The sequence below is a fragment of the Talpa europaea genome (genome assembly GCF_964194135.1).
Source record: "Talpa europaea genome assembly, chromosome: 3".
Taxonomy (NCBI): domain Eukaryota; kingdom Metazoa; phylum Chordata; class Mammalia; order Eulipotyphla; family Talpidae; genus Talpa; species Talpa europaea.
Genome location: NC_140069.1, coordinates 70,578,943 through 70,592,559, shown reverse-complemented (window position 1 = coordinate 70,592,559; position 13,617 = coordinate 70,578,943). Strand labels below are relative to the sequence as shown.

At 38.9% G+C, this 13,617-nt stretch overlaps 1 protein-coding gene across 1 annotated transcript in view; it reads left to right on the top strand.

The window, feature by feature from the left end:
• HECW1 (HECT, C2 and WW domain containing E3 ubiquitin protein ligase 1) overlaps window positions 1-13,617 on the top strand; it is a 397,437-nt gene that overhangs the window by 378,799 nt on the left and 5,021 nt on the right. The window contains exons 23-26 of the mRNA XM_084230415.1: window positions 3,707-3,805; window positions 4,641-4,770; window positions 10,409-10,555; window positions 12,111-12,225. Coding sequence (XP_084086541.1) covers window positions 3,707-3,805; window positions 4,641-4,770; window positions 10,409-10,555; window positions 12,111-12,225 — 491 coding nt within the window. The remainder of the gene's footprint in view (window positions 1-3,706; window positions 3,806-4,640; window positions 4,771-10,408; window positions 10,556-12,110; window positions 12,226-13,617) is intronic.

Here is a 13,617-nt window from a genome sequence, read left to right as displayed (position 1 = left end):
AGCAGGAATCTAGAAAACTTAAATAAGGGACCAGGATAATGAATGACTATAAGAAAGTGAAAATCAAAGTCAACAAACAACTATGAACCAGAGACACTCTATGGGTGGTGGGGGATGGGGAGGGGAGGGATTGGAGTCAAAATAAGGGGGTTGCAATTGTATGGGGAATATAAAAATAAAATTTATTTAAAAAACAATTTTGTGGTTCAGGGCGCTGTCCTCTCCTGAGGTGCTGGATGCTGACACTGGGGTCAATGATGCTCACCTGTGGATGTGTGAGGGTCTCAGATGCAGGGTAGGATGCTAGGAGGCCTGGACTGAGACCTGGTCTGCTGGGAGGAGTCAGCTGGCGGCCAGGTGGGATGCCCTTCCCTGTGCAGAGAATGGGATCTTTTTCTGGCTCTTGAACTCCCTGTACACCAGTTGTCTGGGTACTGTACAGCCAGTTTAAAGAGTCTGGGTTTTGCCAGGAGCTCATATCAGTCCTTTTTTTATAGCTGTTTTTAGGAGAGAGGTTGATTCCAGTCTCTCTATTCCATTTTTCCAGTGGTTCTTAAGTCTTTACCTCCACCGCCCACTGGAAACATTTGGCAATGTCTGGAGACAGCTTTGATTGTCACAACTTGGTGGGGAGGAGAATGCTACCGGCATTAATACCTGGGTAATATTAAACATCTAATGATGCTTGGACCTCCCTGGTGGCACAGGCAGTTGAGCACAGTGCTGTGAAGCTGTCTGCAGTCTCTGCAGTGCGGGTTCGATCCCGGCCAGCTGTGGAGACACCCACGTGGCACAGCAGAGCTCTCCTGTCACGCCCACTGCTCCCCTCAGCAGTGTATTTCATCAGTCTGCTTGTTCTGTTCCCCACTCTGTCTCTGGTGAATTCTCTTACCCTCCCGCACATCTGGCCTGGTCCCCCAGTTCTTGTATAAATATATAAATCTTTAAAAAAAAATAAACATCTTACAATGCACAGGACAACAAATATCAGTAGTGCCAAGGATGAACAAACTTCTGAAAGGACTTTACCTCCTGCAAGTTCTGGTCCATTTCCAGGAAGTAACAGGGATAGAAAACATGATTGCTACAGACTCTTCTAGAACTCAGTTGACACAAACTACCTGGCTGTCAGACTGCATGAAGTGGGCAGTGCACAGATTGATGCAGTCGCAGAGTCATGATTTGGAAGGCAGAACACTGCAATGATATCCTAGGGGAATTCAAGCAGGGATGCAGTTTTATCATCCTTCTAGCTTCGTTCATTGACACAATAAAATGTTTTGAGTCCCTCAGATTTTCCAGCACAGTGCCAATTCTGACAGGAATTTATGTCCCAGAAGACGCAATGACACTTGGAAAAGACCCTCAAAGTCTGCAGTCTGTGTGCAGGATGTGTTCTTTCATCTGTCTTAATCTCATCCCCTTCCAAAGGTATCAAGACCCAAGACCAAGTATCAAGACCCAAGTGTCCAGCTTCTTTACAACTCTCCAACATATTATCTGATCCCCTTTCCAGGTGGGAATGTTAGTAGGTGGGGAAAGCTTTGGATATCTTATTGGTGAACCTGATAGAGGAAATATCATGCTAGGCCTTGGCATATGAAGGAAGGAAGGAAAGAAGGAGGGAGGGTGGGTGGGAGGGAAGGAAGGAAGGAAAGAAGGAAGGAAGGAAGGAAGGAAGGAAGGAAGGAAGGAAGGAAGGAAGGAAGGAAGGAAGGAAGGAAGGAAGGAAGGAAGGAAGAAAGGAAGGAAGGAAGGACCCAAAGCAGTGATAGTGAAGGCAAAGATAAACAGCTGGGACTACATCAAATTGAAGAGCTTCTGCACAGCAAAAGAGACAATAACAAAAACAAAGAGAAACCCCACCGACTGGGATAACATTTTTGCACACAACATTAATGATAAAGGACTGATCACAAAAATCTACAACAAGCTGATGAGACTCAACAACAACAAAGAAAATAATCCAGTCAAAAAGTGGACAGAAGAGCTAAAAAGAAATTTCTCCAAAGAGGAAATACAAATGGCCAACAGGCATATGAAAAAATGTTCAACATCTCTTGTCATCAGGGAAATGCAAATCAAAACTACCATGAGATACCATCTTATACCAGTGAGAATGAAAATGCATACATTGTGCAAAAATGAAAAATGATGTAAGAATTATATAAAATAAAATATTAAAAAATGGTTCATGTATTTTTAAAAAGTCAAGAATACATCTCTTAAGTATCTTAAGTCATATCTGAATCTCCTTGGAAATTTTCACATGACATGCAAGACAAAGCCAAAGGCAACCTATCTCCTCTCCCTCTTGAGGATTGCTTAAAAAGGAGTCCCCATTCCTGACACACCAGGGTGTTTATCCTTCAGGTGGCTGGAATAGAGGAAACGTTGCAGTCTACCTTCTAATGCTAGCGGGGGGTTTCCATTAAGATCCAGTGTGGTATTACTGGCACGTGGATTTATCAATGTCTGGTATATGCAGTCAGGCATATGGCTTATCGCTTTTGTTCTCAGTCATCTACTCATTCTAGGCACTTGTATGTGTGATGAATCTGGTGCCTGAGACCCTCTTGTAAAAAGAAATTGATTGGTACTCCTTATTAGAGATGGACATGACTGATGTGCTTGCAAAGGAAAGCCAACAGAAAACAAAATCCCAGCAGGAAAGCTGGGTCCTCTGAAGTTATACAGTCCAGGATAAGCAGAAGAATGGCATAACAAACCAATGTGACCAACAGAGCCGCTGGGTCAGATGTGAATGAATGGGGTAACTTCTCCTAAGCCCAAAGGCAAATTCCCAAAGTGACTTTGCTAGAGTAGGGACTAAAGAACACTGAGTGAATTTCAAAAGTAGTTCCAATAAACGCTAAGGACCACAGCAACTCTGCTACTTCAAACATGCCAATTTGCAGTTTTGTTGTTTATAATTACGCTTATTTTACAAGACTGAATAATCTATTCATTTTAACAATTGTTACAGAAGTTATAGAGAAGGAACACTTTTGAGTTTAAAAAGTGTCTTATGAAAGACAGTGGAGATGGATTAGGGAAAAATTCCAACTGGGAGGATATAAGAAGAGTCACAACTAAACCCATGCTTGTGTGAAAATCTTTTTTTGGTAGAAAGAAACCAGGGAGAGCCCAGCTATAGAAGTAAGTGCCAAAAACAGACAACACCCACTAGATGCTATTTTTCCTAAGGGACCTTATATCTGGAAATGGCCATGTCTCTGTGACCAATTCTTCCTTGTTCTTTCTGTGTATGTGTCTGGGAAGACTAAAGAGCAGTGTAGGTTCAGCTTATTTCTTAACACAACAAGAATGCTGTGTAATTCTTCCCATTGACTGTAGGCACAACTGCCAGATATAATTCATACTCAGAACCTCACCTCCAGGCATAATATCCAGGTAGTATCTTTAGAATGCTTAAATGGGAAAAGATAGATGATTCAGAAAGTTTTCTGTGTTTGTGTGTTCAGTTCCACCTCAAGCTCAATATGGGCTATTCATCTAAGATTCCGGAATTCATTTTCACTAGCACGTTTCTTCTCTTGGAATCTCATATTCCTGGTTCTATTAGGAGATTCTGGAAAAACGATAATTCTATTCTGGTATTTGGAAGAAAAGGGCAGTTCCTTTACTGCAAGCTAATCACAAATAAGTTTCAGTAACAAATTTCTCTACCTTGTCTATGTTCCAGGTTCAGATTTAGTGGTCGTATCCTAGGCTTGGCCCTGATCCATCAATACCTTCTTGATGCTTTCTTCACAAGACCCTTCTATAAGGCACTCCTGAGACTGTAAGTATATTGCTGGAATGATTCTCCTAGCCCTGCCTGCAGGACAACAGGCACTGGCCTCCCTGGTGCTTCTAGCCTTTTTTTTTTTTTTTTTTTTTGCCTGTTTTGCCCTAATCTTTCCTGTTAGGTTTTGTTTTTCTAACTGCTCAGAGAGAACATAAATTTTCCAGCATAATGAAAAAGCATTGGAGATTTTATGTAGGCATAGGAGAGGACTATTGTAACATCAAATAATGGTTATAAATCAGTTTATATAAGTAATTATAACATTACAATAATTGTATTAGGGAACTGATCTATCTTTAACTTAGTTGTTTTTTTTTAAAGATTTTATTTATTTATTTTTGCATGGAAGAACTGGGATGTAAGCCAGAGGTACAAGGGGTGAGAGGACTCACCAGAGACAGAGTTAAAAGCAGAACAGGTGGATTGACTGAAATACACAGCTAAGAGGGGCAGCTGACGAGACAGGAGAGGTCTGCTGAGGCATATGTGGGTCAGCTCCCTGGCTAGGGAATCAAACTCGGATCATTGTAGTGATAATGCTGATAATTAATCCCTAGGCCACTAGGGAGCCCCCTCCCCCTGCCCACTCAGTTGTTTTTAAATTATAAATCTCTCCAATAATTATTTCATGTTTTTACTGTAAATATTTTAATATTCCTTTTCAAGAAATGAATGAATTAAAAATATTCATAAGTTTACTCAAAATTATCAAATTATTAGAATATCCATTTTGTTTTAGCCTAGAATGGTTTAACCATACTTTGGCATGAGATCAGGGCAACCACTTATTCAATAATTTTGTTTGTCTTTCTCACTTTGAATGTGCCAGGCCCTGTGATTTGAGTGACCTAGAATACTTGGATGAAGAATTCCACCAGAGCTTGCAATGGATGAAAGACAACAACATCACAGATATCCTAGACCTCACTTTCACTGTTAATGAAGAGGTTTTTGGACAGGTTTGTGGAATGTGGGGCTTGAAAGAGATCTTTTTTTTAATTATGTAAAATTCACCTGTGCACCATCACCATAGTCCCTGTGTTCTTCACAGCTTCGCCTTGATCTCTTTTCCTCCCTCTCCCCTGCAGAATGTCTCTGATTTATGGTTGTCTCTTTATTGTTGTTTGGTTTTGTTGGGGTTTTTTTTTCTTGTCACTATTTTTTTTCCTTGATCCCTCATTTGGTTCCCCTATATTCCTCCTATAACTGAAACCATCTGATATTTTTCTTTTTCCTTCTGACTTATTTCACTGAGCATAATCCCTTCTAGCTCCATCCACATTGCTGTGAATGGCATCAGTTTATCTTTTCTGATTGCTGAATAGCATTCCATTGTGTGTATATACCACATCTTCTTGATCCAGGGATCTATTTTTGGGTATTTGGGTTGTTTCCATGTCTTACCTATTATAAATAATGTTGCAATAAACATAAGGGTGCAAGTGTCCTTTTGAATTAATGTTTTGTGTACTTTGGGTAGATCCCTAGGAGTGGAATTGCTGGGTCATATGGTAGCTCCATTTTTAGTAGTCTGAGGAACCTCCACACAGCTTTCCACAGTGGTTGGACCAGTTTGCATTCCCATGAATTCATTTTTCACCACATCCTCACCAACATTTGTTGTTGCGAGATTTTTTAATATGTGCCACTCTTACTGTGTAAGGTAGTATCTCATTGTGCTTTTCATTTGCATTTCTCTGATTATAAGAGAAGTTGAACACATTTTCATATACCCATTGACCATTTGCATTTCCTCTTTGGAGAAGTATATTTTAAGTTCTTATTCCCATTTCTTGACTGGATTGTTTACTCTTTTTGTTGAGTCATGTAAGGTTTTTGTATATCTTAGTGATCAGTCTCTTGTTAATTGCATGGAGTGCAAAAATTTTCCCCAATCCATAAGGTGTCTCTTTGTTTTGGTTACTGTCTCTTTTGCTGTACAGAAGCTTTTTAGTTTTATGTAATCCCAGATGTTTATTTTTTCCTTCACTTTCTTTGCTTTTTTGCTTTGTATGTCATGCAGTGTTTTACCTATATTTTCTTCTATATATTTTATTGTTTCAGGTCTTATGTTCATTTCTTTTATCCATTTTGAGTTGATTTTTGTGTATGGTATGAGGTAGTGTTTTAGTTTTCATTCTTTTGCAGTTTTCCCAGCACCATTTATTGAACAAGCTGTCCTTGTTCCATTGTATATTTTTTTTTTAAGATTTATTTATTTATTTATACAAACACTGGGTACAGTCAGAAAGGCGGGAGGGTGAGAGAATCCACCAGAGCCAGAGGGGAGAGCAGAGCAGGCAGATTGACGAAGTACACTGCTGAGGGGAGCAGCCGGTAGCAGGAGAGGTCTGCGTGCCATGTGGGACCCTCGCCCGTTGGCCAGGGATTGAGCCGGCACTGCAGAGGCTGCAGGCAGGTTCGCAGCCCAGCGCTCAACCGCTGCGCTACTGGGGAGGCCCCCATTGCATATTCTTTGCAGAACTTTTTCATCTTACAAATTTATACTCTACAACTCCCCATTTCTACCTCCCCCAGCCCCTGACCTCCACCATTCTTCTTTATTGAAAGTAGAATATCTTTATTGATTTGACTATTTTAGATCCATATTATCTAGAGTAGTTATCTATGTGAATATTCATATGAGTAGAATCATACTTTGTTTTTTTATGACTGTCTTTTTAATTGTCTTACATCGTTGTTCATTTTGGTACAGTAATTGCTTTCTTCCCTCAGGTGTAGTCCTCCCATCATCATATCATCATTGACCCATTACCATATTCCCTTGTGCTCTTCCCTCCCATTTTGACCCCCTTTTTCCCTATCCCTTGTTGTTTAGTTCAGATCTATGGTAAGCTTGAAAGTTGTCTTTTTCTTATCTTTTGTTTCATTTCTCATTCGATAGTAAGTGAAAAAGTGAAATCATTCGATATTAATATAAGCGAAAATCATTCGATAGGTGAAATCATATAAGTGAAATCATTAGATATTAATCTTTTTCTTTCTGACTTGTTTTGGTGACTGTCTTGTTTGAATTGACATAATGTCATCAAGGTTCATCCAAATTACAATATGTGACAGTATTTCCTTCCTTTTAGGCCTGAGTACTCTCTCATAATATGTATATACCACTTTTTTTTTTAACCCATTCATCTATTGGTGGACACCTTTAGGTTACTGTGAGTAATGTCGTTATATGTATATGAGTTCTTGCTCTCAATTCTTTGGGATATATATATGGAGAAAGTTGAAATTCTTAGACCATATGGCAATGCCATTTTGTTTTTAAACTAGAAAGCGAGGAATTTGATTCATTCAAAATATAATTCCAAAATATAATTCTTAAGGTAAACTTCCTTTAATAAAGCTTCCCATGTCTTCTTCCTCATTTTTCTTTCTATAACATGGATCTACTTTCTAGAGTAGATGCAGTATGGATCAGGAAATGTCATAAGTTACACAATACATATAAAGGTATTTCTATTACGTGTACAACAATAAAAATAATTATTATCACTAAAATCTTTATATTTACTCTTCCAAAATGCATATATCTCATGTTATTGAATAAGATAAAGTTTTCCACTAGCACTTATATAACATTGAATCTCCTGGGTTACAGTTTCATCAGCACATACCATAGCCTAATTTACAGAGGTCCAAAAGTCCTTGGCATATGACAATTTGTAATAGGGCTCTTGTGAGAAATAAATTGGGGTGCTTTATAAGTACCTTGCATGAATAGTGAGAGTGTGCTGAGTCTAGGGGTAAGAGTGGAAGTATCTTTATACCACGACTTCCAGGTTGTGTTAAGTATCTTTATATAAACACATCTCTGAAGAAAAATATATATTTGAGAATTATTTTCTCCTTACAGCTATGGAGACCACATTTATTTATTTATTTTTAAAGATTTATTTATTTATTTATACAAACACTGGGTACAGTCAGAAACGTGGGAGGGTGAGAGAATTCACCAGAGCCAGAGCAGAGAACAGAACAGGCAGACCGACGAAGTACACTGCTGAGGGGAGCAGTGGGCAGCAGGAGAGGTCTGCGCGCCATGTCTGCCGCCATCCCCCGGCAGCCGGGGATCGAACCGGCGCTGCAGAGGCTACGGGCAGCTTCACAACCCAGTACTCAACCGCTGCGCCACCGGGGAGGCCCTGGAGACCACATTTAGATGAGTTTTAGAATCTCACTTAGCTATCCTGTCACATACTAAATGGATGTTTAAACTATACCATTCCTTCTGCATGCCTGCCACCAGTGTATCCTTTATGTTTGTCCTATAGTAGAGGATAAATTTGTAAAATAAAAACAATTATTTAGCTAATTTTATTGAGAAAATTTTTTTTAAAAAAATTAAAGTTACATCTCTAGTCTAACTAAAATAATGTCCACCCATCAATAGAAATAGAGGGGTTTTTTTATTTTTAATCTTGCAGTAAGGAATACTGCTGCAGTATATCAATAAAATACATTAATATAACCAAGCAAAAGTTCTTTTTAAATTCTGCACTGCAAAAAATATGCCATAAACAAAGTAAAAATGGCATAATAACACATAATAATGTATAACACAGGGAAAAGCTATTTCCTTCAATATAGAAAAGGCTTCCACCAATCAATAAGAAACATTCACTAACACAATAGAAAATTATCAAAGAATAGAAATAGTTTCCTGAAAACTACTCAACCTCTTTCACAATTAAAAAAAAAAAAAAGCAAAACAGTAGATTAGCTTCCTTTTTGCTGGAACAACAATCTTCCAAATATTTGCAAAAATGACCAACACAAACAGAAAGTGGAAAGGCACCCACTATCTGTCCTCTAGGCCTTCTAGAAAACTTAGAATTGTTTCTTGGGCCACAGACATGTAAATCTACCAAAAAATAAAGTTGGTATTTTAGACATCGCTTCAAGAGAATGATTCACAAATAATGCATGGCATTCCTGGAAGAGTATACAATAGTATCAACATGCAGCTGGCATCTCTGTAAACAAACAGGTTAAGGGCAAGAATCTTGTCAAAGGAATTAATGTACGTACTGAGCATATAAAGCATTCTATGAGTTAAGAAAATTTCCTGAAATGTGAACGAAAATGATTAGAAAAAGAGGGAAGCCAAAGAGAAAGGTACTTGTGTTTAACTGAAACATCAGCCTGCTATACTCAGAGAAGCACATTTTGTGAGAGCCAGTGGAAAACAGACTGAGCTATTGAAATCCATTCCCTATGAATTCATGACCTACTTGCTATAAAAAATAAAATAGTGTCAGGGCAACCCCAGGGGTGCCATCTTTTTTTTTTTTTTTAAGATTTATTTATTTATTTCACAAGCACTGGGTACAGTCAGAAGCACGGGAGGGTGAGAGAAATCACCAGAGCCAGAGCAGGGAGCAGAACAGGCAGACAGACGAAGCACACTGCTGAGGGGCGCAGCGGGCAGCAGGAGAGGTTTGCGCACCATGTGGGACCCTCCCCAGCGGCCGGGGATTGAACCAGTGCTGCAGAGGCTGCGGGCAGCTTCACAACCCAGAGCTCAACTGCTGCCACCGGGGAGGCCCAGGAGTGTCATCTTTTAAAAGATTTCCCCCCAGGGGAAAATGCGTGTGAGTTCTCACTCACATTTTTAAGAACATAGGGCAAGACACAAAAGCAGGCACTCAGGAGAAAAAAATAAATAAATGTTTACTTACAAAAGGAATAAAAAAAGGAAGAACAGAAAACAGGCAGGGAGAGAGGTAATTTGGTCAACACATCCTACCCATAAAGCCATCTGAACTGAGAAACTAGGGCAAGTCAAAAGGAAGAAAAACAAGAGAGACCAAACTCCTGTGTGTTCAGCTGTATACCAAACATGACTGCTTAACTCTCCCACCTACTTCCCTGCAACCCTCCCAATCACAAAGTCAGAGTCATGGCATGCTGGGAGTTGTAATCCTCTGCACCTGTGATCTCTTCAACTTGAAGGTCAGGATGAAGTCCATAAAAACATCATGTAGTGATATTCATTCAGGGCATCATTCATGGTCTCAGAGTTTGCTCCTTATTGTTCCCCCAAACAAAATATCCTCTGAACTATTAAAAAATTAATTAATTAAAGCTATCATGAGATACCATTTTCCCTTCTGTGACTGTCAGAAAAGTATTCTATTTTGGAGATGGTATAGAGAAAAAGGAACAGGTGTGTAGTTTGGTTCACTATATAGAATGCACCATTGTGATATCTGTCCATATTGTAACTCAGCATCCACATCTAGAAATTTGCCCTACAGATATATTCACACCAAATTGAAATAAACTAATGATTTGGGATCTTCATTGTAGCATAGAGGATATTTGCAAAATATCTGAAATCAAAATGCCCAGGGATAGAAAATTGACTAAATAAATTATGATACATTCACATTATGGTGAGTGGAAAAGTGGGCTATTTAGCTAGCAAAACTTATAAAATACCCAGTCCGTCAATTTACATATAAATCATAAACAATAAATGCAGTATTACCATAAGAAGCAAAGAAAGAATCACACAGATCAAAATATGTTTCTTGTTTATAAAACAGAAAAATCTTTCTGTTTTTCCACAAGGTCACAGAAAGGGAGTTAAAATCTGGAGGAGCCAACACCCAGGTCACAGAGAAGAACAAGAAAGAGTACATCGAGAGGATGGTGAAATGGCGGGTAGAACGTGGTGTGGTGCAACAGACTGAGGCTCTGGTGCGGGGTTTCTATGAGGTGAGGCCCAGTCCTGGCTGAGGAAAACATGATGCAAGTTTCAGGCCAGTGGCCTTCATCCCTGGATACAGATTGTAAAGCTAAGAGAGAATAAGAACTAAAAGCAGGCAGAAGGCTCATCTCCACTCACCAGAGTACAAAAGAACTATTTAAATTAGATGGATAGGAGGCAGGTCAGAGTTTTCTGGAAACCCAACACTTTTGGGAGGCGAAAAATGCTCTCACAAAATTGGTGTTTGTATTGACCTGGTTTGCCAGAAGTGCGAACATCCTGCATTTCCTGTCAAGATATGTGCAGGTGATGTTTCCTATTATTCAAAGAAACAAAAAATAAGTGAAGAGCGTATTATCTACTCTTCCTAGATTTTTATTTTATTACAGTGTCATTTTGTGCCATATAATCTATATTAGGGTGGTAAATCAAAAGGACAGGGATAACTGCCAGCCTTTCTGTACACAAAAAGTTGACATCCTTAAACTTTTCCAGTTTAGAAACAGAAGGTTGTGAATATTTTCTCAGGGTTTGTACTTTGCAAGATATTCTTTTCTGAACCCCTAGGTTTTTCTAGGCTGCCAAATAATCAAATAAGTGCCAGATTATCAGAGGAAAAACAAAACAAAAAAAAAGAGGTTCAATGACAGCGTGTACATTCCGTATACATGGGTGAGACCCAGCATGACTAACTGATCCACCTGGCTTCATCTGCCATCTTAAATAGCTTAGCTAAGACTGGTGACTTGGGGGTTGGGGAGAGTGAAGACCAGTTAGGTAAGTTACCTGAAAACATAATAGATAAAGTATTCAAATTTAAGTACTGCTCTCTCCATTGAAAAGAAATTAGGAAACTACATCTTGGAAGAGGCCTAACAGAGAGAAGTTTACACGTATCAGTCTCTGGCAAAATATGACTTTTGTCAAGAAGACATATTTGTGGGTGACAGATTTTTTTCCCCTATGCCTGGTGTGATGGAAAGCAGCATGGGTCACTGTCACCCACAACTGGTTTGATTGAAGAGGTACCATGGTAGATGTTTACTTGTACTTGATACATTTGATAAGGAGATGTAAAATCTAAGTTCAGAACCCTAACAAAGCAGCTCCTTCCAGATCTTCAGGGGAGAAAGTAAGTGTGGGGATAAGAGAAGGAAAATGTAGTCATTTTAACTTTAATGTTCATTCCTTGGAAATGAGTCATAATTTTATATAAAAAAAGATACATTTAAAATGAAGCCATGCTATTAGCTATTAAGTGACTGCCTTATAACACTAGCATGCTATGATATTTGGAAACTTAAATGTGTCCATAGAGAAATCTGAGTCAAATTTTTTCATAACGTTCTGAGAGGGAATATCAGAGGGAGCGGCCTTTTTTCAGTTCCCAGCTCATAAACAGGTTGGGTTTCAAAATGTTTTATCATGATTTTGAACTTGAACATGGGAGAAAAGTTTGTAAATGATGGTCAGTTTCCCACCTTAACCCACAGAAATAATTATAAGGAATAGAGATTTTCAATGTGGTTGGACCTGTATCCTGTAACCTAAACTGTATTTCAGGTTGTGGATTCTAGACTCGTGTCTGTTTTCGATGCCAGAGAGCTGGAGTTGGTGATAGCTGGCACAGCAGAAATCGACTTAAATGATTGGCGGAATAATACAGAGTACCGGGGAGGTGAGCGAGCAGGCCTTGAGATGGTACAACTACCACAGATACAGTTTATCACTTAAACATTTTTTATTGATGTGAAATTGACATAATAAAATTAACTTTTTAAATGAACAATGCAGTAACATTTAGTATATTCACAATGTTATGCAACCTCCACTTCTAACCAGTTTCAGAAAATTTTCATCATTAAAAAAGAAACGGTTCCTCCATTTCCTCCCTCCTCCTGGTCCTGGCAACCTACTCTGGGATTTGATATAAACAGAGTCAAACAATAGGTGGCACTTTCTTGCCTGGCTTTTTTCACTAATCACACTGTATTGTGCTTTGTCCAAGCTGTAGTGTGCCTCAGTGCTCCATTCCTTTTTTGCTCAATTTATTCAATATTATATATACTATTTCATCACTTTTTGAAGATGACAAAAATTTGAAATTGCTTCAATACCTGTTCCTTTACATGCCTTACTCTACTTTCTAAGCTGAATTTCACTTTAGGTGACAGAAACTCCTGTTAGTCTCTGGTTCATGAGGTATAGGTTCTTTATTAAGACCACCACCTTGACATAGACCCACCATCAACAGGTCAGCTCCTGAAATGGGTTATAATCTGACAGACAAGTGTATCCCACTTCCTGTAGAACTGGAGCCCTCTTCACCTCAATACTGGGGTGCCATGACAGGATTTTTCTAACTGTTGTCTTTCCAGACTTAATTTCTAAGCCCTTCACCTTCACATACTAAAGTAGTTTTCCTGAAACTTCATTTTTATCAGAACACTTCCTTATCTACAAAATAAACTTATTATTTATTGAAGAGGTCAATGAAAATTATTTTTACCCTCTAAACTTTTTCTTTATCATGTATAACATTATAGAGGACCCCCAATTAATACAATAAAGAAAGAATGAAAGAATGAGGGGAAGCTTCATCATCTCCCCTTATCTCCCAAGTGTATGCTCAGCTGTAAGAAGTCTCTAGAGACCACTAGGTCATTCTTTGTGTCAAGTCAAAAGGAACCAAATCTGTCCCACAATTGAGGCCCTCTGAGTTCCTGAGCAAGTTTCCTTTCAGTCCTTATGAGAACACGTTCTATACTAGAACACCCTCCACAATAGTTACTTGCTGTTCCCTGCATATTTCTTCCTTGATCTTTTATTTTTTATTTCCTTACTAGAAATGTCTCCTTTCCCTCCTCCATTCACACAAATTTGTACATGTTTCACTCTCACCTCACTTCCTTTACAACGGTTTCTGAGTTTCTACCCCAGACCATGTTGATTTCTCCCATCTTTGAATACCTCTTGCATTTGCAATAACTGGTGAATTAGTTGCCTTAATTGATGCTCACTTGGACACTCAACTTTCATGCACCCCTTTCCTCTATACCCAATGTTGATC